Here is a 25,624-nt window from a genome sequence, read left to right on the forward strand (position 1 = left end):
GATAATTGCTACTGGAAAAACAGCTCTCTGCGTGCTTCATACATCTGGCCTTACAGCACCATGGAACTTCACAATAAAATGTATACTCACATTGGTAGCTTGCAGGATTCATTTGAAAAGAAAGCTGTGTTCAAATAAAGCTGCGCAAAGCTTCAGGAGCCATGTTCATTGATTTTTTTTTTAATGAGGCAGTAAAGTCCATCATAGAGAGACACCACGTGCAGTTGCTTCTCTGCCTTGCTTATAAAAAGGCCTCATGATAGCTTCTTACTATGCAGTGTTTGTGGAACACATGTGAAGCATTGTAAATGCTCACAACCATAGTCTTGTTCCCTTTTCATACATTAAGACACTGAGGCTTAGAGAGGTGAAGTGGCTTCCCAAGTCCATTCAGAAAGAAATCAGCAGATCTGGATGTGAACAAAGGGTATTCTGACTCCAGTTCCAATGCTTTTTTCCATCTTCAAATTCGTTACATCTCAGTGACATTTTCTGTTTTCCCAAAGCCCTTACTATCTACTTAAAAGTTGCTGCTGCTGCTGCTACTGAGTCGCTTCAGTCGTGTCCGACTCTGTGCGACCCCATAGACAGTAGCCCACCAGGCTCCCCCGTCCCTGGGATTCTCCAGGCAAGAACACTGGAGTGGGTTGCCATTTCCTTCTCCAATGCATGAAAGTGAGAAGTGAAAATGAAGTCGCTCAGTCGTGTCCGACTCTTAGCGACCCCATAGACTGCAGCCCATCAGGCTCCTCCATCCATGGGATTTTCCAGGCAAGAGTACTGGAGTGGGGTGCCATTGCCTTCTCCGACTTAAAAGTTGACCTAACATTAAATGGGATTCTTCTGTTTTAGATTTATATTTCTTGATTTTGTATTAGCTTCACTGTCTTTTCACACAATACTACTTCATAAATAATTTTTCTGCCGACACCTGTCTGTAAATGTCTTACAGGTATCAGTAGAAATTGTGTTTGATTTCATTAATGTACTACATCAGACAGAAAATACCAGGTCCTGCCTGGGTACCACTTGAGATAAATCAAAAGATGCCTTGCACTAAAATAACATGGAAGACCATTTACAGGGTGTATCCTATGCCAGGCACTGCACCAGAAAGTTTATATTGACTAGCCAATTTAATCCTTATACTATCTCTCTGAGAAGATCGGTATCAACCCCATGCATAGACGAAAAGATGAGACTCAAGAGAGGTTAAAGAGCGATTAGAGCTCAAGCTTATCAGATGCCAAAACCCATGTTCTTATCCAATGTTCCTTTCTTCCAACCAATAAGATTATTTATATTAGCATATGATTGAAATGAAGGCTTCTTGGACTTCTCTGGTGGCGCAGTGGATAACAAAGTCCACCTGCCAACGCAGGGAAGATTACATATGCCGTCAAGCAAATAAGCCTCTGTACCATAATAACTGAGTCCGTGCTCTAGAGCCCACCAGCTGCAACTACTGAAGTCCTTGTGTCTACAGTCTGTGCTCCACAACAAGAAAAGCACCACAATGAGAAGCCCATGCACTGCAAGGAAGAGCAGCCACAACTTGAGAATGTCTGGGCAAAGAAACAAAGACCCAGCGCAACCATAAATAAATAAATAAAATGAAAGCTTCTTAGTAACAGTGTAATTTTTGGAATAGTAGGCTGAAATGGGCCCTGGAAGATATCCAGGGCCTCATTCCTGGCAGCTGGAACTGTTACCTTACAGGGAAAGGTACTTCCAGCTTTGGTTAAACTGGAGATCTTGACACGGGGAGATTACCCTGAATTATCTGAGCGGATTCTAACAGCAATCACAAAGTTAAAGTCGCTCAGCTGTGTCCGACTATTTGTGACCCCATGGACTATATGGAATTCTCCAGGCCAGAATACCAGAGTGGAAAGGTAGCCTTTCCCTTCTCCAGGGGATCTGACTAAACCAGGGATCGAACCCAGGTCTCCCACATTGCAGGCAGATTCTTTACCAGCTGAGCCACAAGGGAAGCTCTGTAATCACAAGGATCCTTACAAAAGGGAGGCAGAGAGAAGTATGACACAGAAGAGGAGGCAATGTGATCACACTGGCAGAGGCTGGAGTGGTGCACCCACAAGCTGAGGGATGCAAGCGGCCATCAGAGGCTGGAAGATGCACAGAATTGATCCCCACTTCCCCAAGCCCAGGGCTTCCAGAAGAAGCAGCTCTGCCAGAACCTCAAATTTAGCCTCTTTTAGACTCAGTTCAAATTTCTGGCCTCCAGAACTGGGACGGAATCAATTTCTATTGTTCTAAGTCACCCAGTTGGTGATGATTAGTCACAGCAGCCTCAGGAAACCATCACTCTTGGGAAAGTCGTTTAAGCTCTCTACTAAAATACCTTCCTTCATTTGACTGTTGTTCAAATTGAGTAACACCTAATAAATATTTTATCTTCTTCGCTTACCTTCCTGGAAAAAAAACTGAGTTAAGTTTTCAAAACTGGGATTCTTTAGAGAACTCAGGATGAGTTTAGAGATTTTTAAGGAGAAGAGAACTCAGGATGGAAACGGAATAGCTCAGACACAGACATTCCTTATTCAGGGGCAGCTGTAGTTGGTTCCACCTTTAGGGAGAGTGAACCAAGGATGAAAGAACTTGAAACTGCTGTTGACAAGTGTTGAAAGCGTTAGTTGCTCACTCTTTTGCAATGCCATGGACTGTAGCCTGCCAGTCTCCTCTGTCCATGGGATTTCCCAGGCAACAGTACTAGAGTGGGTAGCCACGCCCCTCTCTAGGGGATTTTCCTAACCCAGGGATCAAGCTCAGGTCTCCTCCATTACAGGCAGATTCTTTACCATCTGAGCTGCCATGTAGGCAACATTTAACTATAAGCTGTAACATTAAATGTAAGCTGTAAGGTGTATTTGCTGAGCCTCTGGAGATTTTTAAATCTGGAGGAAATAGTTGTGTCTCAGATAATTTGCAGGTCTAAGCAGAAATCACTTCAATTACTTCTTGAGGCTCCTTGCTTTGCTGTGACTCTTTTAGCCATGATCTGTAGAAATTCTTACCTGAACTAGGTGTTCAAAGATGCCAGGAAACTGGAAAGTAATGGCTCCGCAGTATCTTCTAAGACTGTATCATTCAGAGTACTGAGAAATTATTTTTAAGTTTTCTAATGGCACTGCAATTGTGTTCTGAAAAAAATTTATTCTTTTAAATATACTGAAATACTTATGGATTCAGTGATATGACTGACAGTTGCTTCAAAATAACCTGGGGAGGAGAGGAAGTGAGTTGGGGAAGAGAAAATGTTTCGATAATAGCAGAAGCTGAATAGCAGGCTCATAATGCAGGAGACCCGGGTTTGATTCCTGGGTCAGGAAGATCCCTGGAGAAGGAAATGGCAACCCACTCCAGCATTCTTGCCTGGAGAACCCCATGGACTGTAGCCTGCCAGGCTCCTCTGTCCACGGGGTCGCAAGAGTCGGACACAACTTAACGACTAAACTACTGCTACTATAGCTACATGGTGGGCTTCCCAGGTGACCCGGGCAGGCACTCAGTCATGCCCGACTCTTTGCAACCCCATAAACTGTAGCCCACCAGGCTTCTCTGTCCATGGGATTCTCCAGATAAGAATACTGAAGTATTTATGCCCTCCTCCAGGGGATCTTCCTGACCCAGGGATCGAACCCCTGTCTCCTGCATTGGCAAGCAGGTTCTTTATCACTAACACTGCCTGGGAAGTCCCCCCTGATGCCCACTTCTTCCTTAAACTAGACATACAGATGGGACCAGCCACAGAGTTTGCCTAAGAACTTGAGAAATTCCTTTTTGCTAACACGAGGCAAACCTTTAACCTTAAATTGAACCATATTGAAACTGCTATTATTCTAGGTCAAAATAATAGCATGAATAATCCCTTTCTGGACATTAGAAAACCTTCTTCAATAACATCAATCAATCTCTATAAAATAGAACAGGGGTCTCAGAGCACGGAAGTCCCAAGGCAATGGCTCATCTTGATCCTCTAGACGGGGACAATACCAAGTGCCCCCAAAACTCTAAGTTAAATATCAGATCAACACAGGAGGATGAGCTCAGGCACATACAAAAGCAACTGTGACCAAATATTGCTGGCAACAGCAAACAAACCAAAAAGAGGACAAGCAAGCAAAAAGACACAAAGTCCACCTATATGGGCATCGCTAAACCCCCACAGTCAGAGAAGGCAACAGCACCCCACTCCAGTACTCTTGCCTGGAAAAGCCCATGGACGGAGGGGCCTGGTGGCCTGCAGTCCATGAGGCTGCTAGGAGTCGGACATGACTGAGCGACTTCATTTCACTTCTCACTTTCATGCATTGGAGAAGGAAATGGCAACCCACTCCAGTGTTCTTGCCTGGAGAATCCCAGGGACGGGGGAACCTGGTGGGCTGCCGTCTATGGGGTCGCACAGAGTCGGACACGACTGAAGCGACTTAGCAGCAACAGCAGCAAACCCCCACAGTAAAAAAAGGGGGATCATTACAACTAAAGGCAGAAGATCCTTTAACTAAAGAGGGGTGGTCAGCAGGGGTGAGAAAAGAAGCCCTGAAGGCAGAGATTAGCCATGTCTGTGACTGGGACCTGTCCTCAATCAGCAAAGTTTTTATCCCTAAGACTGAACTGAACTCACCACATTCTGAGACCAATGATCCCCAACAGAGGATGTCACCTCCTCCAGGAAGCCTTCCTTCTCTCTCTCTCTCTCTCACATTCACACACATACACACACACATGCAAGTCAATGGATTTATCCATCTCTCATCAGCCTTTTAAAGATTCCCTGAGGGCAATGACTAGGTCTCATTCTTATATTTTCAGTGCCTGCCCTGAGCACACACCCCAGTAAGCACTCAGGTCATGCTGAGTGGAGACACAAGAAACTAAAACTATTTCCAAAGGGGAAGGACTGAGAGGGGGAAAATCATGCCTGGTGGGATAGGTCCTTGGGTGCTCCAAGGACATTCCAAAGCAACACAGGAACTGCTGTTGAGAATGATACAACAAATCCAAGGAAATGAAGGAAGTGGCCACAGGGTAGGGACAGGAATTTCAAAGAACGAGAAGACAGAATTCTGCAAGGCTATCTGGTCCCACTGGAACAAATGAACCCCAGTGGCTGGGACTCATCAGCTCCAAGAGAAGCCGTGCCGGTTAGGGCAGGTTGCCTGGCTTCCTCCTCTGCCCTCAGCACCCACTCCACCTCCAGAATCCCTATGCAGTGGGCATTCAGCCACTGACTCAGCTCCTCCCTCAGGAAGGAAGCCCCATCTCACCACATGGGGATGACCAACAGGTGACCTGCATGCATCGCAGGAAAGCCGAGAGAGGCATAAACACAAGAAGAGTCTGCAGCTCTGTTGCTAGAGCCTTAACGATGCGGCACAAATTTCAACTGAAGAGCATGGCAAGGACTGAAGTGAGGCTCTGGGAGAGAGAGTTCCAGCTGGCAAAGCCCACCACTCACTCCACACACCATCACGTGCTCTGGTCAGCCACTCCTAGGAATTAACGCATGATACCGGTGGAAATGGCTGGATAGTGTCACCGATTCAATGGACATGAACTTGGGCAAACTCCAGGAGCTGGTAGGGGACAGGGAGGCCTGGCAAGCTGCAGTCCATGGGGTCACAGAGTCAGACACGATCAAGCGACTGAACAACAGGCAGAAACACAAGTCCTTTACAGCTTGTAAGAACTCAAGAGTAAAAGGATCCAGAAAGCTCTTCTTAAGGACCTACTAATTGGGAGATGCTCTGGATTCTTATAGAACCATAAGTTTCCCACTGCATCTGCCACTCAGGATCAGGGAAGGACCCTTAGAGGCTGCTCCAGCTTCTAGAAAACCCTGCCCTGCCAACAACTGTGTCAGCTTTGTGAGTCAGGAGGAGGAAGGTACATATGCCAGTATTTTCCCTTTCTACTCACGTACTGGAAAAATCAACATCTGACAGAGTTTGTTGCTTTTTGCCTCTTCAGATGCACATGGCCCTGACGCATCCTTAAATCCACTCCTGAACCCAGCACAGCAGGAGGCAGTGCAGTGCAGGGTTCCAGGGACAGGCTCTGGAATCTGGCTCCCAGGATCTGAGCCCAAGTCTGTTACTTGCCATGAGAACTCGAGCCATTTTCCTATGACCTGTGTCCTCATTTTTTAATTGTGGTAAAAGTCACAAAACAGAAAATGTACTATTTTAACCATGTTTAACTGTACAGTAGCACTTAATACATTCATGTGGTTGTGTAATTCTCACCATCACCCATCTCCTGAACTTTTCCTACACTGAAACTCTGTCCCTGTTAAAACACTCACTCCCTACCCCCTCCCTGCTCTCCCCCATCCCCCAGACCGGACATTAATCAAACCTTGCTGCTAGGGATGTTGTAAGGAATAAGTGAGATTATATAGGTAAAGCCTTTACATAGTAGCTTATTATTATTATTGCTGTTGCTGTTTATTACCACTACTATTGCTATTACTATGACTACTGCTATCACTATTACTATCTAAGCAGTCTTCAATTACTTCATTACTATTTGGGAAGTCTTAAATAAAATTGGGTTCCAAATCCTATTGCCATGCTTCAAAGTCAAACATAATTATGCCAACATCAAAGGCATTTGGGAAAAAGGAAACATTTCTTCAAGTGGGCAGTAGCCCACCAGGCTCCTCTGTCCATGGAATTCTCCAGGCAAGAATACTGGAGTGAGCAGCCTTTCCCTTCTCCAGGGGACCTTCCTGACCCAGGGATCAAACCAGGGTCTTCTGCACTGCAGGTGGATTCTTTACCAACTGAGCCACCAGGGAAGTCCCAGGAGATGACACATATACATGTACTAAACCTCCAGATTTAAAAGTGACTATAAATCCTGTTAGTTGTAACCATCTCAGAAGTCAAGGAAACAGCAGGAGTGGTGAGTCCAAAAATTACTTTCATCAGATAACCTAGAGAGAACAACCTTCTTTCAACAAAACACATCTGCAAACCTAAAAAGTTGGATCATAAATCCACGCAGCTCCTCCATTTAGAAGGTCTCACAGGAAGAACCCAATGTGACAGCATGAGTTAGAGTCACCATTGGTGGTACTTACTCGCTCAGTCATGTCTGACTCTGCAACTGCATGGACTGTAGCCCGCCAGGCCCCTCTGTCCATGGGGATTCTCTAGGAAAGGATACTGGAGTGGACTGCCATGCCCTCCTCCAGGGGATCTTCCCAACCCAGGGATCGAACCCAGGTCTCCCTCATTGCAGGCAGATTCTTTACTGTCTGAGCCACCAGGGAAGCCATGCATCTCCAAAATTAAGATTATAGTTACTTTCTCTTCACACTGGATAGAACTGCTGTCACTGCTCGGGAAATGAGTACGTATTAATATGTCTTCTCCTGTTATGAAGAGTAGAAACATAAGAGGTGGACATGACTGCCTCTCAGGCTATTTTTAAATATTGGTTCATTTCACAGCTGCTGGTGATTTAAGTCTCACTCCCCTGGCCACAGTGAGTCACATCTGTGGGTTTGTACAGCATTTCTCTTTCCTTCCAGCCACTGAATGTTATCTCTGTCTGTGAATGTGTAGGTTTACTCTGCTCCACAATTTTCAGGTGATGAGGTTTTATTCTAGCAGTTGAAATTAGAAAATAAATACTGGAAACAGATCTGTAGGGGCACATGTTTCATGCACATATACCAATTTGAGTACGTCCTAAATGTGTACATGCATAATCAGGTTACACTGGAAAGTGTGGTTTAATCATGAACATGACCCTTCCACCTGCCAAACCTCCACCAACGCTACTGAACAGAAGAACTAGCCCACTGATGATGTATATCCAAAGTTCAAAAACATACAGAAAGGGCTCTTGATGTGCTAAAAAGAGCATTTTCTCTACTAAGTCGATTGTGAACGTATTGAAATATAGTTACTTTACATAAAAACACACCACCAAGACATCCTCTGTACTGAATTAGGCAATTTATTAGGCTCCTATTGTCCATGTCTAGAATGTGAACATGGATGGACATGCATTGTCTCATTTTGTGGATCTTACATGCATGTAGCCTCCAGCTGGGCCTTTGATTCTACTTGTCAGTTAGCTCAATGTGAGTATATGATAAACACAGAATGATACAGAAGCCGGAGCAAGAAATCCCACCCAATACCATATACCATAATTTTTTTTTTTTTGCAAAATCAAAATCATATCACAACTCTCTTGTAAAAAATAAATTTCAGAGCAAGGCATTTCATTCGCCTCACTGAGAAAAATAAAGACATTTCTATAATTTCAGAGCAATGAAATGTCCAACTATGGCTGAAGAGTACACCCTGAGAAGTAAATGATTTTAACGAACCCATTGAGGTTGATAAAGCTGTGTTAACCTAACATCGGGAAGGGACACGCGGTCCAGGCACAAAGGTCCCTGCTCACATTGGGGGGCAATTCTCCAAGGATGCTGTGTTATAAACATCCTCATTGTCTTCAATGCTTGAAGCGTCTGTGGAGTCGGGGTCGCTCACCATGATTCCCACCGAAGAGAGACTGGTGATGAAGGCGTGCATCCGCTGGGCATAAATGTCTCTAATGTTAAAGTAAGGGAGCTCCTGACACTTCTCTGGCGGGTCCTCACTACACTGGTCCACATCGATGTCCTTTTGCTTCTGGTAGTACTTGGAGAACTTGTTGAAGATAATGGTGATGGGAAGGGCCACCACCAAGATGCCACAGATGATGCACGTGCTGGCGATCAGCTTTCCCACCAAGGTGACCGGGTGGGTGTCTCCATAGCCCACGGTCGTCATGCTGATGGTGGCCCACCACCAGCAGACGGGGATGCTGGTGAGGCTGGAGGTGTGGTCGTCCTTCTCCACGGAGTAGATAAGCACAGAAAAGATGGAGATGCCCACCGACAGGAAGAGAAGCAGCAGGCCGACCTCGTGGTAGCTATGCCTCAGTGTGGCACCGAGAGACCGAAGTCCCACCGAGTGCCGGGCAAGCTTGAGAATTCGGAAAATCCTCATGAGCCTGAGGATCTGGACCACTTTCCCCATGTTCTCGATGTCCTCACTCTCTTCCTCCTTGGTGTCTACAGCCAACGTGGCATAAAAGGGAACGATGGACACGAAGTCAATTATGTTCAGAGGGTTCTTCCAGAATTTCTTTTGACAGGGAGCAGTAACCAGCCGGATGACCAGCTCGCCCGTGAACCAGGCGATGCATGCGATCTCCACACCTTCCAGCACGGGGTCGTCCACCTCCCCGTCCTCGTTCTGGAACTCCGACATGCTGTGGATGCACATGGCCACGATGGAGGCCAGCACCACGCTCAGGGAAGAGATGGCGATGAGCTTGGCCGACAGGCAGTAGGCTGGGTTCTCCATCCGGATCCAGATCTTCTTCCGGAGCTGGCCAAATCGCAGCTTGTCAAACTTCTCCAGCTCTTTCTCGAACAGAGACGACTCTTCGAAGGAGGAGTCGGTACTCACGTCGTTGCTCTTCTGGTCCCAGTCCTTCTCGTGGTTCTCCTCCTTGCGCTCCTGGTAGCGATTACTGCAGCAGGAATCCAGGAAGAGCTCGTTGATGCCCCAGTACTCAATCTCCTGGCAGAACGAGAACACGCACAGCTCCTCCATGACGTGCAGCTTCCCCGTGTAATAGAAGTTCAAGACATATCTGAACAGCGAGGGGTTGCGATCAAAGTAGTACTCTTTATCGGCCACGCTGTAGTCATCGCACAGTTCCAGGATGGCCTCTTCCGAGTGGCAGCTAAGCAGTTTCCCGAGTCTGGTGTGAGGGAAGCGCAGGAGGGTGCTCTGGTCGACCGTCTGCTTAAAGCCCCCCACGTTCAAGTTGACAAGTTCCTCGTCTGGTCCAGGGCGATGGAAAAACTCACCAAACACCATGGTGGATCCAGGCGGTGGAGAGCTGGCTGGGAAGGGAGACGAGGGAGTTCACGCTGGCCCTGGAAGGAACACAAGACGCGTGAGCCCTGTTCCGAGCAGCCGTGCCAAGCTTATTTTTAATCTGCCCTTTCCAGGATGATGGGCTACATTAAAAGCAAAAACAGAGGGACTTGTCTGGCGGTCCAGAGGTTGGGATGCCACACCTCCAACACAGGGGGTGTGGATTCTATCCCTGGTTGGGGAACTGAGATCTCACGTGCCACATGACTCAACCAGAAAAAATAAATAAATGAAACAAAAGTCATCTTATTAAAAAAGAAAGATTACATACCATTAAAAAAAAAAAAGAAAGCAAAATAGAAAACAAAATAAAAACGAATATACTATCCCCCTTTGACAATAAGAAATTCAACATAAAATAGGTTTTTAGTTTTTTAAAAATGGGTTTATATATACATTTTTTGGAAAAGACTGCCATATAATTTTTATGAATTTCCAATTCCTATTTCTCTATTTTTGAAGCATTCATAATAGCATGCCATACCCCAAAAGCAATGCATTTGAGATCACTTACTCAATACAAGCATCTCCAGCCTCAAACACAAGGCTTCTTCATTTGGAAATGCTCAGTTCAAACGTGGCATGCTATTTGCTGCCTGGCTTGCAGCTCATCTCTCCTGTTCCCTATGGCTTGGTCAAGCACATTCAGGAACAGCTCTCTGCTCTGCACCTCGTACATAAGCCACACATCACTGGGGCTCAGATCAGCTCTTATAAAAGATGTAGGTTTCTTCTTACGCTCCCATGTTTCACTCCTTTTAGAGAAAGCTCTATTCCCCACATTTGGATGTGGACAATCAAGAGGATATAATTACCCCCTGGTCCCATTAGTATCTTAAAGATACAGTTACACTTCATGGGATGGGGTTTCAGGTACATCCACAAGGGAAGAAAGTGACTTAGGGAAACCTTTTTATGTTAATTGCAGTATCAGTTTCCTGACACAACTATGCTCCTCTGCCATCTCCTTCCTCCCTTCACAAACAGTCTCCTACACACTCCCAATCTTTGATACTCAAGTCTATACTGGCCCAGCATATACAGGCTATTTTAGTCTTGACTCTAACCAAGATGTACCAAAACTATTTCTCAGAGAGAAAATAATAGGTTTTGACCATCATCCAATACAATGCTGATTCCTCAGAGCTGATGATGCAAATAAAAAAAGGCAGGAGATTGTCACGTACTGAGTTCCAACTAAGTACTAATAAATTTTTGTGTATATCATGTGATTTCATCCTTTCAATACTACACAGTAGATGTAAAGGAAAGTAAACACTCAGAGAAGTTAAGTCCAAGATCACAAGATAAGCAAATGGTAAAGCCATGGTTTAAACCCAGGTTGATAAACTCCAAAGCCCATGCTATATCCACTACACACATATCCCTCCCACCCCCTTTCTGGTTTTTTTCCTTACTATAATCCAATAATCCAATATAGGTAGTAGTATTATTACCAAAGTGAGTCAAGCATCCTTGGGGTTACTGGGGAACCACCAATCCTCTGTCTGGAGAAGCTTCCTAGCAGAGGTTCTATTTAAGTAAATGTTAAAGGTTTAAGCAGAGCTGAGCAATGGGGACAAAGGACATTCCCAACATTGGGCATCAAAAGGTGGGGACAAGTCAGACTGCAAAGAGAATCGTGAATCAATCTAAAGAGTTTAGACATGGGACTTCCCTGGTGGTCCCGTGGCTAAGACTTCGTCTGCAGGTTGTGCAGGCTGGATCCCTGGTTGAGGAGCTAAGATCCCACATGCCTTGTGGCAAGAAAAAACAAAACATAAAAGAGAAGCAATACTGTAACAAAATTCACTTAAGACTTTTTAAAAATGGTCCACATCAAAAAAAATATTAAAAAAAAAAAAAAGAGTATGGACTTGATCCTGTAGATGAGACTGCTAAATCACCTTAATCAATAAGTAGACATGGCTGTATTTGTGACTATAACTTAGAAAGACCCCACTGACAGCAGGATAGAAGACTGTTGGCAGGAATGACTGGGGCCAAAGAGGCAGGGTTACAACAGAACGGGTGAGAGAATGCAAACTCATACATCAGTGGTATGTATAAAGAGGAGGTGACAAATTCAAGAATTTTATAGCTGTGAAAGTGTTCCACTCAATATGCCAGTAAATTTGGAAAACTCAGCAGTGGCCACAGAACTAGAAAAAGGTCAGTTTTCATTCCAATCCCAAAGAAAGGCAATGCCAAAGAATGTTCAAATTACCATAAAACTGCACTCATTTCACATGCTAGCAAGGTAATGTTCAAAATTCTCCAACCTAGGCTTCAGCAGTATGTGAACACAGAACTTCCAGATGTTCAAGCTGGATGTAGAAAAGGCAAGAGGAATCAGAGATCAAATTGCCAACATCCACTGGATCATAGAAAAAGCAAGGGAATCCCAAAAAACATCTACTTCTGCTTCATTTACTATGCTAAAGCCTTGACTGTGTGGATCACAACAAACTGTGGGAAATTCTTAAACAGATAGGAATACCAGATCACCTTACCTGCCCTCCTGTGAAACCTGTATGTATACAGGACAAGAAGGAACAGTTAGAACTGGACAAGGAACAATGGACTAGTTCAAAATTGGGAAAGGAGCACATCAATGCTGTATATTGTCACTCTGCTTATTTAACTTATATGTAGAGTACATCATATGAAATGCTAGGCTGGATGACTCACAAACTGGAATCAAGACTGCCCAGAAATATCAATAACCTCGGACATGCAGATGATACCACTTTAATGGCAGAAAGTGAAGAACTAAAGAGCCTCTTGATGAAGGTGAAAGAGGAGAGTGAAAAAGCTGGCTTAAAACTCAACATTCAAAAAACTAAGATCATAGCATTCAGTCCCATCACTTCATGCCAAATAGAAGGGTAAAAAGTAAAAACAGTGACAGATTTTATTTTCCTGGGCTCCAAAATCACTGCAGATGGTTACCATAGCCACAAAATTAAAAGACACTTGCTTCTTTCAAGAAAAGCTATGATAAACCTAGACAGGGTATTAAGAAGCAGAGATATCACTTTGCCAACAAAGGGCCATATAGTCATAGCTATGGTTTTTCCAGTAGTCATGTATGGATGTGAGAGTTGGACCATAAAAAAAGTTGATTGCCAAAGAATTGATGCTCTTGAACTGTGGTGCTGGAGAAGATTTGAGAGTCCCTTGGACAGCAAGGAGATCAAACCAGTCAATCCTAAGATCAGATCAGATCAGATCAGTCGCTCAGTCGTGTCCGACTCTTTGCGACCCCATGAATCGCAGCACGCCACGCCTCCCTGTCCATCACCAACTCCCAGAGTTCATTGAGACTCACGTCCATCGAGTCAGTGAGGCCATCCAGCCATCTCAAGCTCTGTCATCCCCTTCTCCTCTTGCCCCTAATCCCTCCCAGCATCAGAGTCTTTTCCAATGAGTCAACTCTTCGCATGAGGTGGCCAAAGTACTGAAGTTTCAGCTTTAGCATCATTCCTTCCAAAGAAATCCCAGGGCTGATCTCCTTCAGAATGGACTGGTTGGATTTCCTTGCAGTCCAAGGGACTCTCAAGAGTCTTCTCCAACACCACAGTTCAAAAGCAGCAATTCTTCGGCGCTCAGCCTTTTTCACAGTCCAACTCTCACATCCATACATAACCATAGGAAAAACCATAGCCTTGACTAGACGGACCTTTGTTGGCAAAGTAATATCTCTGCTTTTCAATATGCTATCTAGGTTGGTCATAACTTTCCTTCCAAGGAGTAAGCGCCTTTTAATTTCATGGCTGCAGTCACCATCTGCAGTGATTTTGGAGCCCAGAAAAATAAAGTCTGACACTGTTTCCCCTGTTTCCCCATCTATTTCCCATGAAGTGGTGGGACCAGATGCCATGATCTTTGTTTTCTGAATGTTGAGCTTTAAGCCAACTTTTTCACTCTCCACTTTCACTTTCATCAAGAGGCTTTTTAGTTCCTCTTCACTTTCTGCCATAAGGATGGTATCATCTGCATATCTGAGGTTATTGATATTTCTCCCGGCAATCTTGATTCCAGCTTGTGTTTCTTCCAGTCCAGCGTTTCTCATGATGTACTCTGCATAGAAGTTAAATAAACAGGGTGACAATATACAGCCTTGACGAACTCCTTTTCCTATTTGGAACCAGTCTGTTGTTCCATGTCCAGTTCTAACTGTTGCTTCCTGACCTGCATACAAATTTCTCAAGAGGCAGATCAGGTGGTCTGGCATTCCCGTCTCTTGAAGAATTTTGCACAGTTTATTGTGATCCACACAGTCAAAGGCTTTGGCATAGTCAATAAAGCAGAAATAGATGTTTTTCTGGAACTCTCTTGCTCTTCCCATGATCCAGCACATGTTGGCAATTTGATCTCTGGTTCCTCTGCCTTTTCTAAAACCAGCTTGAACATCAGGAAGTTCACGGTTCACATATTGCTGAAGCCTGGCTTGGAGAATTTTGAGCATTACTTTACTAGCATGTGAGATGAGTGCAATTGTGTGGTAGTTTGAGCATTCTTTGGCATTGCCTTTCTTTGGGATTGGAATGAAAACTGACCTTTTCCAGTCCTGTGGCCACTGCTGAGTTTTCCAAATTTGCTGGCATATTGAGTGCAGCCCTTTCACAGCATCATCTTTCAGGATTTGGAATAGCTCAACTGGGATTCCATCACCTCCACTAGCTTTGTTTGTAGTGATGCTTCCTAAGGCCCACTTGACTTCACATTATTCATTGGAAGGACTGATGCTGAAGCTGGAGCTCCAATACTTTGGCCATCTGATGTGAATGAAGGGCTGACTCATTGGAAAAGACCTTGATGATGGGAAAGATTGAAGGCAGGAAGAGAAGAGGGTAACAGAGAATGACATGGTTGGATGGCATCACTGACTCATTGGATATGAGTCTGAGCAAGCTCTGGGAGATAGCAAAGGACAGGGAAGGCTGGCATGCTGAAGTTTATGGGGTTGCAAAGAGTTGAACATGACTTAGTGACTGAACAACAAATAAAGTAGAATCAAGAGGACTTGGTCACTGATTGGAAGGAAAAGATAAGGAAGAAGAAAGTCAAAAGGAAGATGTGTTTTCTACTCTGCACAACCGGATGACATCATTAGAGGAAACGTAAGGCCAGGTAGGAATTTCTTGTCCTTATGTTTACAAAGAGACGAAGCTGTCAGCGAGACAAGAGATTCCACCTCTGAAAAGGACACTCCAGAGAACACAGCCTGAAAACACAGCCCTCTGCCATCCACCCTAGGAGGAAGCTCAATGTGAGAGAAAATACAAGGCTATTTGCACCATTTGCTCTGGACACCCCAGCACTGACAATGTTCCCGTGAAACCAGAGACCACGGCCTGGCATAGCAAAACACTTCACAAGATGTGCTGACCTCTCCAAAAGACATGATTTTTTTCTTGCCTCGGCTTTCTATTTTTAGTTAGAGATCTTCTTCGAAGGGCCTAAATCAGAGCTCATGGCGTGGTCCAAATATTTATGGAACCTCAGATCTCTGAAAGCAGGCTTATGTTCATGGCAAGTACAAGAGTAAAATGTTCCAAGGAACGAGTTTTAGTGAAGCTAGCATTAAGGCTTTCATGGACATTTTCTTCTGGTGGATTATTTTTTATCTCCTTAGCTTTCCCGGAAACCCACAATGGTTGAAAGCCACTGTCTCCCTTCATGATACAACCTGCTGAAGTCAGTCTCATAATCAGAAAGTGTGCCATCCATTTCCCAACTGTTCCAAAATCACTTTTCCAAAGAACATTGTTATCAACCATAATTGCCATCTTCCTGTTCTGTCCTCCTTGCTTTGTATTCACTCTATGCCAGTAAAAAGGAGCCTGTTCTGAGGTCCATGCATTCCACAAAAAGTGTTAGTCGCTCAGTCATGTCCAACTCTTTTTGACCCTATAGACTATAGCCCACCAGGCTCCTCTGTCCATGGAATTCTCCAGGCAAGAATACTGGAGTGGGTTGACATTCCCTCCTCCAGGGGAATCTTCCCAACCCAGGGATCAAACCTGGGTCTCCTGCTTGGCAAGCAGATTCTTTACCACCTGAGCCACCAGGGAAGCCCTCATTCCACAAAGCCTAATCACAATAGCAACATACATCATAAAACCAGAGATCTCTCATTATGGGACTTTTAGAGGAGAGAAAAAAGAAAGCATCTCTATATCAGATCAGATGCTTCAGCTCAGAGGACAAGATGAGATTCTCCACATCATGGCTGCCAGAGTACACTGTTGGTTTCCTTGGCTGCATCCAGCCCAAAGCAGCCTATGGAGAGCAGGAAAGAAGACCTCACCTTTATAAACTGTAGCAAGGTTCCCTTACATGAAGCTAGTCCCTGGCCAATTACAATCGGTCCTTATATCATCTGCTCCTCACTATTACCTTGAGATTTTGCAGGTGAGGAAGCAGGATTAGAAGAGATGGGCATCACACAGCTATTAAGGGTTAGAGCAAAACTCAAGCCAGGGCTCCCTATGTCAGCCCCTCTGCTCTGCAGTGTGCTGGTTCACCCACTCGAAGGAGTAAGTAAGAAGAACAGATAACGAACATGGTTATTTACAAGACTCTATATTCAGGCCAGCATTTAACAGCATCATTCATTCCCATTCAGAAAATACTATGTGTCAAAGGTATATTTATATATATATATTTAATATATACTTATAGTATACCTTACATATAATAATTATCTTACATATATTTTATACATGAAGCTATACCTAGATAGCATATTGAAAAGCAGAGACATTACTTTGCCAACAAAGGTCCGTCTAGTCAAGGCTATGGTTTTTCCTGTGGTCATGGATGGATGCGAGAGTTGGACTGTGAAGAAAGCTGAGCGCCGAAGAATTGATGCTTTTGAACTGTGGTGTTGGAGAAGACTCTTGAGAGTCCTTTGGACTGCAAGGAGATCCAACCAGTCCATTTTAAAGGAGATCATCCCTGGGTGTTCTTTGGAAGGAATGATGCTAAGGCTGAAACTCCAGTACTTTGGCCACCTCATGTGAAGAGCTGACTCATTGAAAAAGACTCTGATGCTGGGAGAGATTGGGGACAGGAGGAAAAGGGGATGACAGAGGACGAGATGGCTGGATGGCATCACCGACTCAATGGACGTGAGTTTGAGTGAACTCCGGGAGTTGGCGATGGACAGGGAGGCCTGGCATGCTGCAATTCATGGGGTCGCAAAGAGTCAGACACAACTGAGCAACTGAACTGAACTGATACATAAGTGAACATATAAAGGAATGTATATAATATACATATAGTGTAAACCATATTTAGAGAGAGAATTATACAAATACTAAATAAAGATTTGGGTCAATTTCTCTGTAAGTGAGAAAAATCTCTTTAATTTTGACTAAAAATACAAAAAAAAAGTTTTGATTATATAAAAGTAAAATTTTGGTATGGAAAACCATGCCATAAGCAATGTTAAAAAAATATTTGCCACTTATATCACAGACAAGTGGTTAATATACCTAGCATATAAAAGGCTTTAGACTGAGAAGAAAAAGAGAAAAACAATATAGAAAAATGGGCCAGATATGAATAGACAGTTTACAAAAAAAAATGTCAATGGGTCTTAAAACAGGAAAACAATGTTCTACCTTGCTCATAGTAAGATAAATGAACATTAAAATTATGGAGCAGTATCATATCTAATGGGCTTCCCAGGTGGTTCAATGGTAAAGAATTCACCTGCCAAGTAGGAGACGTGAGTTCGATCCCTGGGTCAGGAAGATCCCCTGAAGAATGAAATGGCAACCCACTCCAGTATTCTTGCCTGGGAAATCCCATGGACAGAGGAGCCTAGAGGGCTTCAGACGATGGGGTCACAAAGAGTCAGACATGACTTAGTGACTAAACAACAACAAATCATATCTAATACCAAAATGGGAAAAAATACAAAAACTGAGCTACATACTCTATTACTAAGTATGTGGGGAAGCAGGTACTTTTGCACGCTGCAATTGGGGAAACAAAATGAAGGGAAATTCTTATGAAGGGGAATTGGGAAATACTGAGCAAAACTGCCCACAAATTAGGAGAAAATATTTGCAAGTTATTAGGCTTCCCTGGGGTTCACTCAGATGGTAAAGAATCTGCCTCCAATGCAGGAGACACGAGTTCAATCCCTGGGTCAGGAAGACCCCCCTGGAAAAGGGAATGGCAACCCACTCCAGAATTCTTAGCCTGGAGAATTCCATGGACAGAGGAGCCTGGTGGTCCACGAGGTTGCAAAGAGTCAGACACAACTGAGTGACTAACACTTGACTTGACTTGATAGATCTAATAGGAGTCTAGAATCCAGAATAGATTTAAAAAATAAAAAACTCTTACAACAGTAAAAAGACAAATGGGCAAAGGATTTTATAGGCATTTCTTCAAAGATATACAAATGGCCAAAAAAACACATGAAAAGATGCTCAACATCATTGGTCACTAGGAAACACAAGTCAGAGTCACAATGAGACACCATTTCACACAACTAGGATGGATATAATCAAAAAGTAATAATAATACAAGTCTTACGTTATAACACAGTAAGTGTTTGTGATGATGCAGAGAAATCAGAACCTTTAAGCATAATGAGTAGTAGTGGAAAATGGTGTGACCAATTTGGAAAACAGTGAAGGAATGATAGAATTAAAATCTCACCATTGTGCAATTCATAATAAAATAACAGATCTGAGTGTGCTCATAAACGGCTGCTAAAACCCAGTTAAAAAATGAATAGGGAACTCCACAATGGTTAGTTCAGAGAAACAATACCTGAACTCACTGTTCAAGCCAGTGTAACAAAAAGAGACAAGACAGAATGTGCCTCCGGATGGAAACAAGTACACAATTCTGAACTATCCTAGCTAAAAAATAAAATAAGACATAAATTTGATCTAGCTCTAACAGTTAAAATCAAATAGGATATTTCAGAGGAACATGTTCAAAGACACTATAGGGATGCAATCAGCAAAAAACAGACTGTGGGAAATTATACAGGACAAATGATGGATCAGATAAATGACACATCAAATAGATTCAGTGTGTGGCTTGGTGTGGATACTGATTCGAGCTAGCCAAATGCTTTCAAAAATATATATATGAAAATCAGGAGTATCTGAACACTGAACTAGACACTTGATAATGTAAAATTATAATTGTTCAATTTTTCAATGTGCTAATGGTATTGTAATTATGCGCTAAAAAAACCTTTACCTTTCACAAATATATGCTAAGATTTATGGATAAAATTTTACTGCATTAAGAATTTACTTCAAAATAATTCATTGGTGTGGGGTTGGGAGGACAGGGAGGAGTCACTGGTCATACAAGATGGCTATGAATTAATAACTACGACGATTATTTTAGCTGAGTGACAGGTACAGAGGAATTTAATGAATTATTCTCTTTTTTTGTACATATAAAAATTCTCCATCAAAAAATGGTTTAAGAAAAATCTAGTAAGCACCTTGTGTGGCTATGCACTGTGATACATATTTTCATATACATTATTGTGCATCCTGTAATTCCCAGCAACTCACGTAGTACCTCAGTATAAGCAATGAGTAATTATCATTGAATGAATGACTTCATTTAATTCTCCTGCAGTCCTAGCAGTAGATCTTATACCCCATGTCGCAAATAGAAAAACCTGAGGCTCAGGATTTAGCCAACATTATACAGATTTATAGGGCAAACTTTTTCCACTATGCTTCAAACATTTAACTTTTTTAACTGGAAGGAGGAAGGTCTTTAACCAGCTGGCCTTCAATTTTATATATATTTTTAGTCAGCCTCAATAAATAATGCTATATACTCTGGTAGGGGATTTGGTACTAGCATGTCAAGGATACATGCGGTCTCCGATCAGGCACATCTATGTGTACCAAAGGCATCTGGCCACAGGTAGAAAACTTAAGTGCTATTTTCGTTCTCTTCCTCAAGAGCTTCACTTCATTGCATCAATCCTCCTGCCTACTATCAACACAAATCACTCATGGTGAGGACACCATATACTGTATTTGGCCACCTTGTGTCTCCTGGTGTTTGTAAGATTGAAAAGAAAGAAAAAAGATGTCAAAGATCCAAGATATTCTATGGCAGTTTAAACTAAACACCACGCTGATCTATTTCTCTCCAAGTGGCATCCATAAAGCCTTTCCAAAGCCATTAACCTCTTACCACTCTCTTTGCTTCATGCTCTCAAACTCACTTTATAAATGCTCTCAAAACTGTGTCTTTTAAAGGTTGACACATATCCATGCACACATGTGCATGGGTGGCTTTGATAATGCACTTGATTTGCTCAAAAAAGTAAGAAAGGCATAACAAATACAAGCCACTTCTACTTGCTTTATTGGGCAGAACCACTCTTTTAAATCAATTCCATAAAAGTAAACAGACAAGCAAACAAAAAAACCTAGACTCTTTTGTCCTTCCCACTTGTCCAAAATCTACATTAGTCCTATCATCGAGGAAGAGGGGAGCATTTTTCTGCATTAATATTGAAGTCTTTATGGAATAATCATCTGGAAAAGCTGTATTTCATTCTATTAACTTTCAAATAAAAATCATATATGTTTTTTAAAAGGGTGATGTGCTGTGTTTAGTCCATCAGTCGTGTTCGACTCTGTGTGACCTCATGGACTTTAGCCCACCAGGCTCCAAGGGAATTCTCCAGGCAAGAATACTGGAGTGGGTTGCCATACTCTCCTCCATGGGATCTTCCCAACCCAGGGATCGAACCCTGGTCTCCTGCACTGCGGGCGGATTCTTCACCATCATGCTAAATTCTATTTCCAGCCATGCTGTGTGAGACTATTCCAAATAAAATGAAACAAATGTAAACAGAAGTGAAAATCTAAATTCCATCCACACCCAAGTATTGAGCATCCTCTCACCAGGAACCTTCCCCGGTGATGACCTTCTCCCAGAGCAAGCTCCCCATGCACTGAGGTGGGTAGCATGTAAGGAAAAGAAAATCAGAAGTCAGCGTTGGGTCACAGAGGAGCAGAGAGTATAATGAAATGTCAGTGGCACTGCATGGTCCACCTTGACTGTGGATTTGGAAATGGAGATGCTAGTGGTCCTTGATTCAGATCTTTGTGGATCAGATGTCTTTTTACAGCACAATCCTGAAAAAGAAATAGCTCTTTATGAGACATCGAGGAGGACATGCCCAGAGCCAGTGTGCAGGCCATACAAAGCCTCAGAGAGCCTTCTAGATATAAGTCTTTGTTTGCAGGGATCAGCATTTCCTGGGTATCCTGAGGCTTCTAAGTGGATCTAATCCCCCCAGTAATCTTCCAAACAGCTCTTCCCAGCCCATGAGGAAGCCTGGATGCAAAGTGAATCCCACTGGCCAAGCAGAGCAAGGAAACTCCCTCCTGGTCTCTTCCACATCCGTATTCCAACAGCATTGTGTGCAGCTGACAACACACCAGTGGCACAGGTCCCCAGTCACCCTCATTCAGAAGATTCATAACCCAAACCCAACTTTTAAATGTTGCACTGAAAGAAATGAACCCACCAGGTCCACTTATCCATGCTGAACTATCAGAAGCACCTAAAGAAAAGAAGACAGGTTAAGACTCTGAAAACTTGTGCCTGAAGCACCACTTCCCAGCTCTGTGACCTTGGATGGGAGGTTCTTGATCAATAAAAGATGATGTACACACTTTGATGATACAATAACAAACACAAAAGTCTTCTGAAAACACAAAGCATAAGATACATGTAAAGCCTTATTTCAAAAATAAGAGATTAAGACAAGAGTCCCCTGGAGAAGGAAATGGCAACCCAATCCAGTATCCTTGCCTGGAAGATTCCATGGACAGAGAAGAGCCTGGTAGGGCTGTAGTCCATGGGGTCACAAGACGGAGCGAACATGCATGAGTGGGGTGGAGGGAGATGGGTTGGTAGCAATAAATAGGTAGAACTAAAAAAAAAAAACAAAACAAAACAGATGAGTCCCCCTACCTCCTTGTTCCTGCCCCTACTTACTCCTTTCCCTCTCTTGCCACCTCCATCTGGACAGTCATACTAGAGAGGTGCTCATTTCCTCGGGATTCCATTTAGAATGGCTGACTCCCCCTGCAAACTTCAGGGATCCCTGTAACTCACCCAGCTTATCTCCAAGCAGGAGAGCTGCTTTAGAAGGCTAATTCAGTGAACCCAAAAGCCAGAAATCTGTCCTATTTGTAGAAAGCAAAGAAGCAGAGGTGAAAGATATTCACCAGAAATTGGAAAAATGTGGACTTTGCCACAAGAGGGGAGACTTAACTCTCCAGTAACTACCTCATCACATTACATAGAGGAACTGAGTCACATTACACAGAGGAACCCTCATGCAGACAGTTGGCCACCTGATGGAAACTGCCAACTCACTGGAGAAGACCCTAAAGACAGCTGTCGGGGTGACACAATGAGGTCCAGAGGTGGAGTGCTGGAGCAGAATGATCTGCTCCACATGAATCATTCCCCCTGCCCTTACTTCCCAGCTCTGTTCACCTTCTCCCATAGCCGTTCAGGTGCATTTTTATCTGCACTGCCCCCCACCCCACCCCTACCCCGGGCAAGGGATTACAGTGTCTTTATAGTTCTCTTTATCCTTAGTTATCTACATATCCTTATAGTTATCTTTATCCTTCTCTTTATTGCCTTTATAGTTCTCTTTATCCTCCACAACTCTGACCATTACTGTCACCAGACTCCAAGCTTTTCCCATGGAGGGGACTATGTCTTGTCATCACCACAGCCCCAGCCCCTTATGCTAAGTGCTGCCCGTGGTCCAGTGAAAGATATTCATTTTGATCTAGAAGAATCAATAAAAACTATGACTGTGAACAGATGGAGCACAGAGCATTTGGGAGCAGGAAACTATCCTATATGATGCTGTGACGGTCCATACATGCCGCTATGTGTTTGTCAAAACCCATAGAAAGTTCCACACCAAGAGTGAATCCTAATATGCACTACGGACTTAAGTCAATAATAATATGTCAGTATTGGCTAACAATTGTAATAAACACTGCACCAAGGCAAGATGTGAAAAGTAGGATGAACTGTGTGGATAAGGGGAGGGTGTACATGGGAACTCAGCAATTTCTGCACAATTTTTCTGTAAACTGTTCTTAAAAAAAAAAAAACAAAAACACTGTTTTTGTGAAAGAGCTAGCAGAAGGCTGTAGATCAGGCATGGTGAAATGACATGCCTCCAGTGACCAAACAACCAACAAGTAAGTTACACAAATGAAGTGGGCTAGTTGGGACTGCAGTGAACCACCCAGGCTTATCTCAGAGGCAAAGACTACTCGGCATGAGTCCTTTTTGAGAACAGAAGGCCAGTTTGGGTGTATCTTACAGTGTTCCTGGAAAACCCAGAAATCCTCATTTTTACGTAAGATATCTCAACATTAATCAGAATTGATCCAAAAAGTTTTTAACACTATAGGAAGTGTCAATTGTGCAGTTGTGTCCAATTCTTTGGGACCCCGTAAACTGTAGCCCACCAAGATCCTTTGTCCATGGGATTTTCCAATCAAGAATACTGAAGGGGGTTGCCATTTCTTTTTCTAGTGGATCCTCTCAACCCAGGGATCGAACTTGGGTCTCCTGAATTGGAGGCAGATTCTTTACCATCTCAGCCACCTATATAGCTCAAGCAAAAGTGTGTCTCCGGGCCCAGTACTGCCAATAAGTCCTCAATCTGGGACCAGAGCGAGATTCTTCTCAGGTTCGGCACCATAGCACTCATTACAGGCCAGGCTAACTCAAATGGACACAAATGGAACCTTGTCACAGTAAGGAGTGTCACTTCCTCAAGTGTGAACTATAACCACAAAAGAGGGTGGGCCATGTGGACAACAGGATCTTCCAAAGTTGACCTGCTGTGTCTCCCAGCACACAGCAACCCAGTCCTTCCAGGCCAGCCCTCTCCCTTCCTTCCTCAGTCATCTACCCCAACTGCCCCATGGATGTTTACAAACTGAAGAGTCTCCCAGATGCTTAACCCTCATTTCTGTCACTAGGTTTTTCTCCCCTTCCTTTGGTAAATGCTGGCATCAGAGAAAACACCAGACAGGCAGCTCTTACCCTTGTGGTGTTGATGTCACACACTCTGCCCTCATCCTGCCCAGCGGAATATCCATCATCATCCAAGAAGCTCCAGCCTTCTCCCCTCACTGGAAAGTGTGGAATACAGAGGCATTTAGCAGCCAAAAAGAAAAGAATCCTGTTCTCTGGTTGTACCGGCCGAAGCAATCGCTGGGAAATCACTCTCACCTGCAGAAGAAAGTATCAGTCATGTTGTAACTCCAAGGAGAAAACACATCCAAAAAGTTTTATCTCAGACTCAATGCTCTGGGCATTTTATTAATTAGACTCATATCATAGAGACCAATCAAACTCCCAGGACCCATCACTCCCCTTGGTCACATGGCTACAGAGACATCAGGAAGTGATTCGCAACCACTTTCAGGCTCCAGGACTCAGATCTTGACTGGAGTGGACACCTGGGGCATCTCCACTGACCCCAAGGCCAATAAAATATCCATAACATGAGGTCCTAGAATTAGGACGTTAGTCACTCACCTCCCACACTGTTTCTTCCAGGAGCATCATTTTCCTAGTACATTTTTCAAGGGTATACTTATAAAAAGACCCTGATGTTGGGAAAGATTGAGGGCAGGAGAAGGGGGCGACAGGGGATGATATGGTTGGATGGCATCACCAACTCAGTGGATATGAGTTTGAGCAAACTCTGAGAGATACTGAAGGACAAGGAAGCCTGGCTTGTTGCAGTTCATGGTGTCCCAAAGAGTCAGACATGACTTAGCGACTGAACAACAAATTTATAAACTTCTAATTGAACACCTTTAATCCATATTAGAGACCAAGTTTTGAGTGTGACTGCACTAATAGAATGAATACTGCTGCTCTAATTTGAAATCGATAGGTTTCAAAGGCTGGCCAAATTCAATGTTGCTTCATTGGTCACTGTCATCTTTCACACATCAGAAATGACTACACATGCTAGATCAAAGTCCTCTAGTTATGTGTGCGCGCACGTGTGTGTGTGTGTGTGTGTGTCATGTATGAGGGAGAGTTAATATGAAAATAAGAGGATAAATTTCATTTTTTCTCTCTGAATAAATTAAAGAAAGCAAAAAAAAAAAAAAAACTTTACTTGCCAACAGGGTAAGCTTTGCTTCATGGTGGTGCTTTCCCATGGTAGTATCTAAGCATCTACCTATCGATTTTCATGTTTTTCAATCAATGCTAAGTTCAAAGGGGAAATAGGGAAGATAAAGAAGAAAGGATTGATCCTGAGCTTCAGAAAAAAGTGAAAGACATGCTTCCAGCTGTGTCAGTCACTGCAAACCTTCATTATATCTGAAGCTCTGCCTGATATTATCCAGGCATTGCGATTACAAACAAGATCCAGCACCTGCCCTCTCCCCAATCTCGGAGCCCATAGGACCGAAGCCAAAGAACAAACACGCGGAGGTGTCCTACCAACATCCAGGGGGCAACGGGGTGGGAAGCAAAGCAGGAACCACAAGCCGGTCCCAACAAGGGCCAGAGCAACCCTGCGGCGAATTTCCACCTCTAATAGAGAT

At 43.6% G+C, this 25,624-nt stretch overlaps 1 protein-coding gene across 7 annotated transcripts in view; it reads right to left on the reverse strand.

The window, feature by feature from the left end:
* Positions 1-7,974: 7,974 nt before the first annotated feature.
* KCNS3 (potassium voltage-gated channel modifier subfamily S member 3) overlaps positions 7,975-25,624 on the reverse strand; it is a 48,025-nt gene continuing 30,375 nt past the window's right edge. For 6 of the 7 annotated variants that reach the window (XM_010810242.4, XM_005213036.5, XM_010810243.4 and 3 more), the window contains exons 2-3: positions 24,099-24,287; positions 7,975-9,979 (exon numbers count right to left, since the gene is read on the reverse strand). In XM_010810242.4, the coding sequence (XP_010808544.1) occupies positions 8,445-9,920 (1,476 nt within the window). In that variant the 5' untranslated portion in view covers positions 9,921-9,979; positions 24,099-24,287 and the 3' untranslated portion in view covers positions 7,975-8,444. 7 annotated transcript variants of the gene reach the window in all.

Source organism: Bos taurus, chromosome 11, assembly GCF_002263795.3.
Source record: "Bos taurus isolate L1 Dominette 01449 registration number 42190680 breed Hereford chromosome 11, ARS-UCD2.0, whole genome shotgun sequence".
Lineage (NCBI taxonomy): Eukaryota > Metazoa > Chordata > Mammalia > Artiodactyla > Bovidae > Bos > Bos taurus.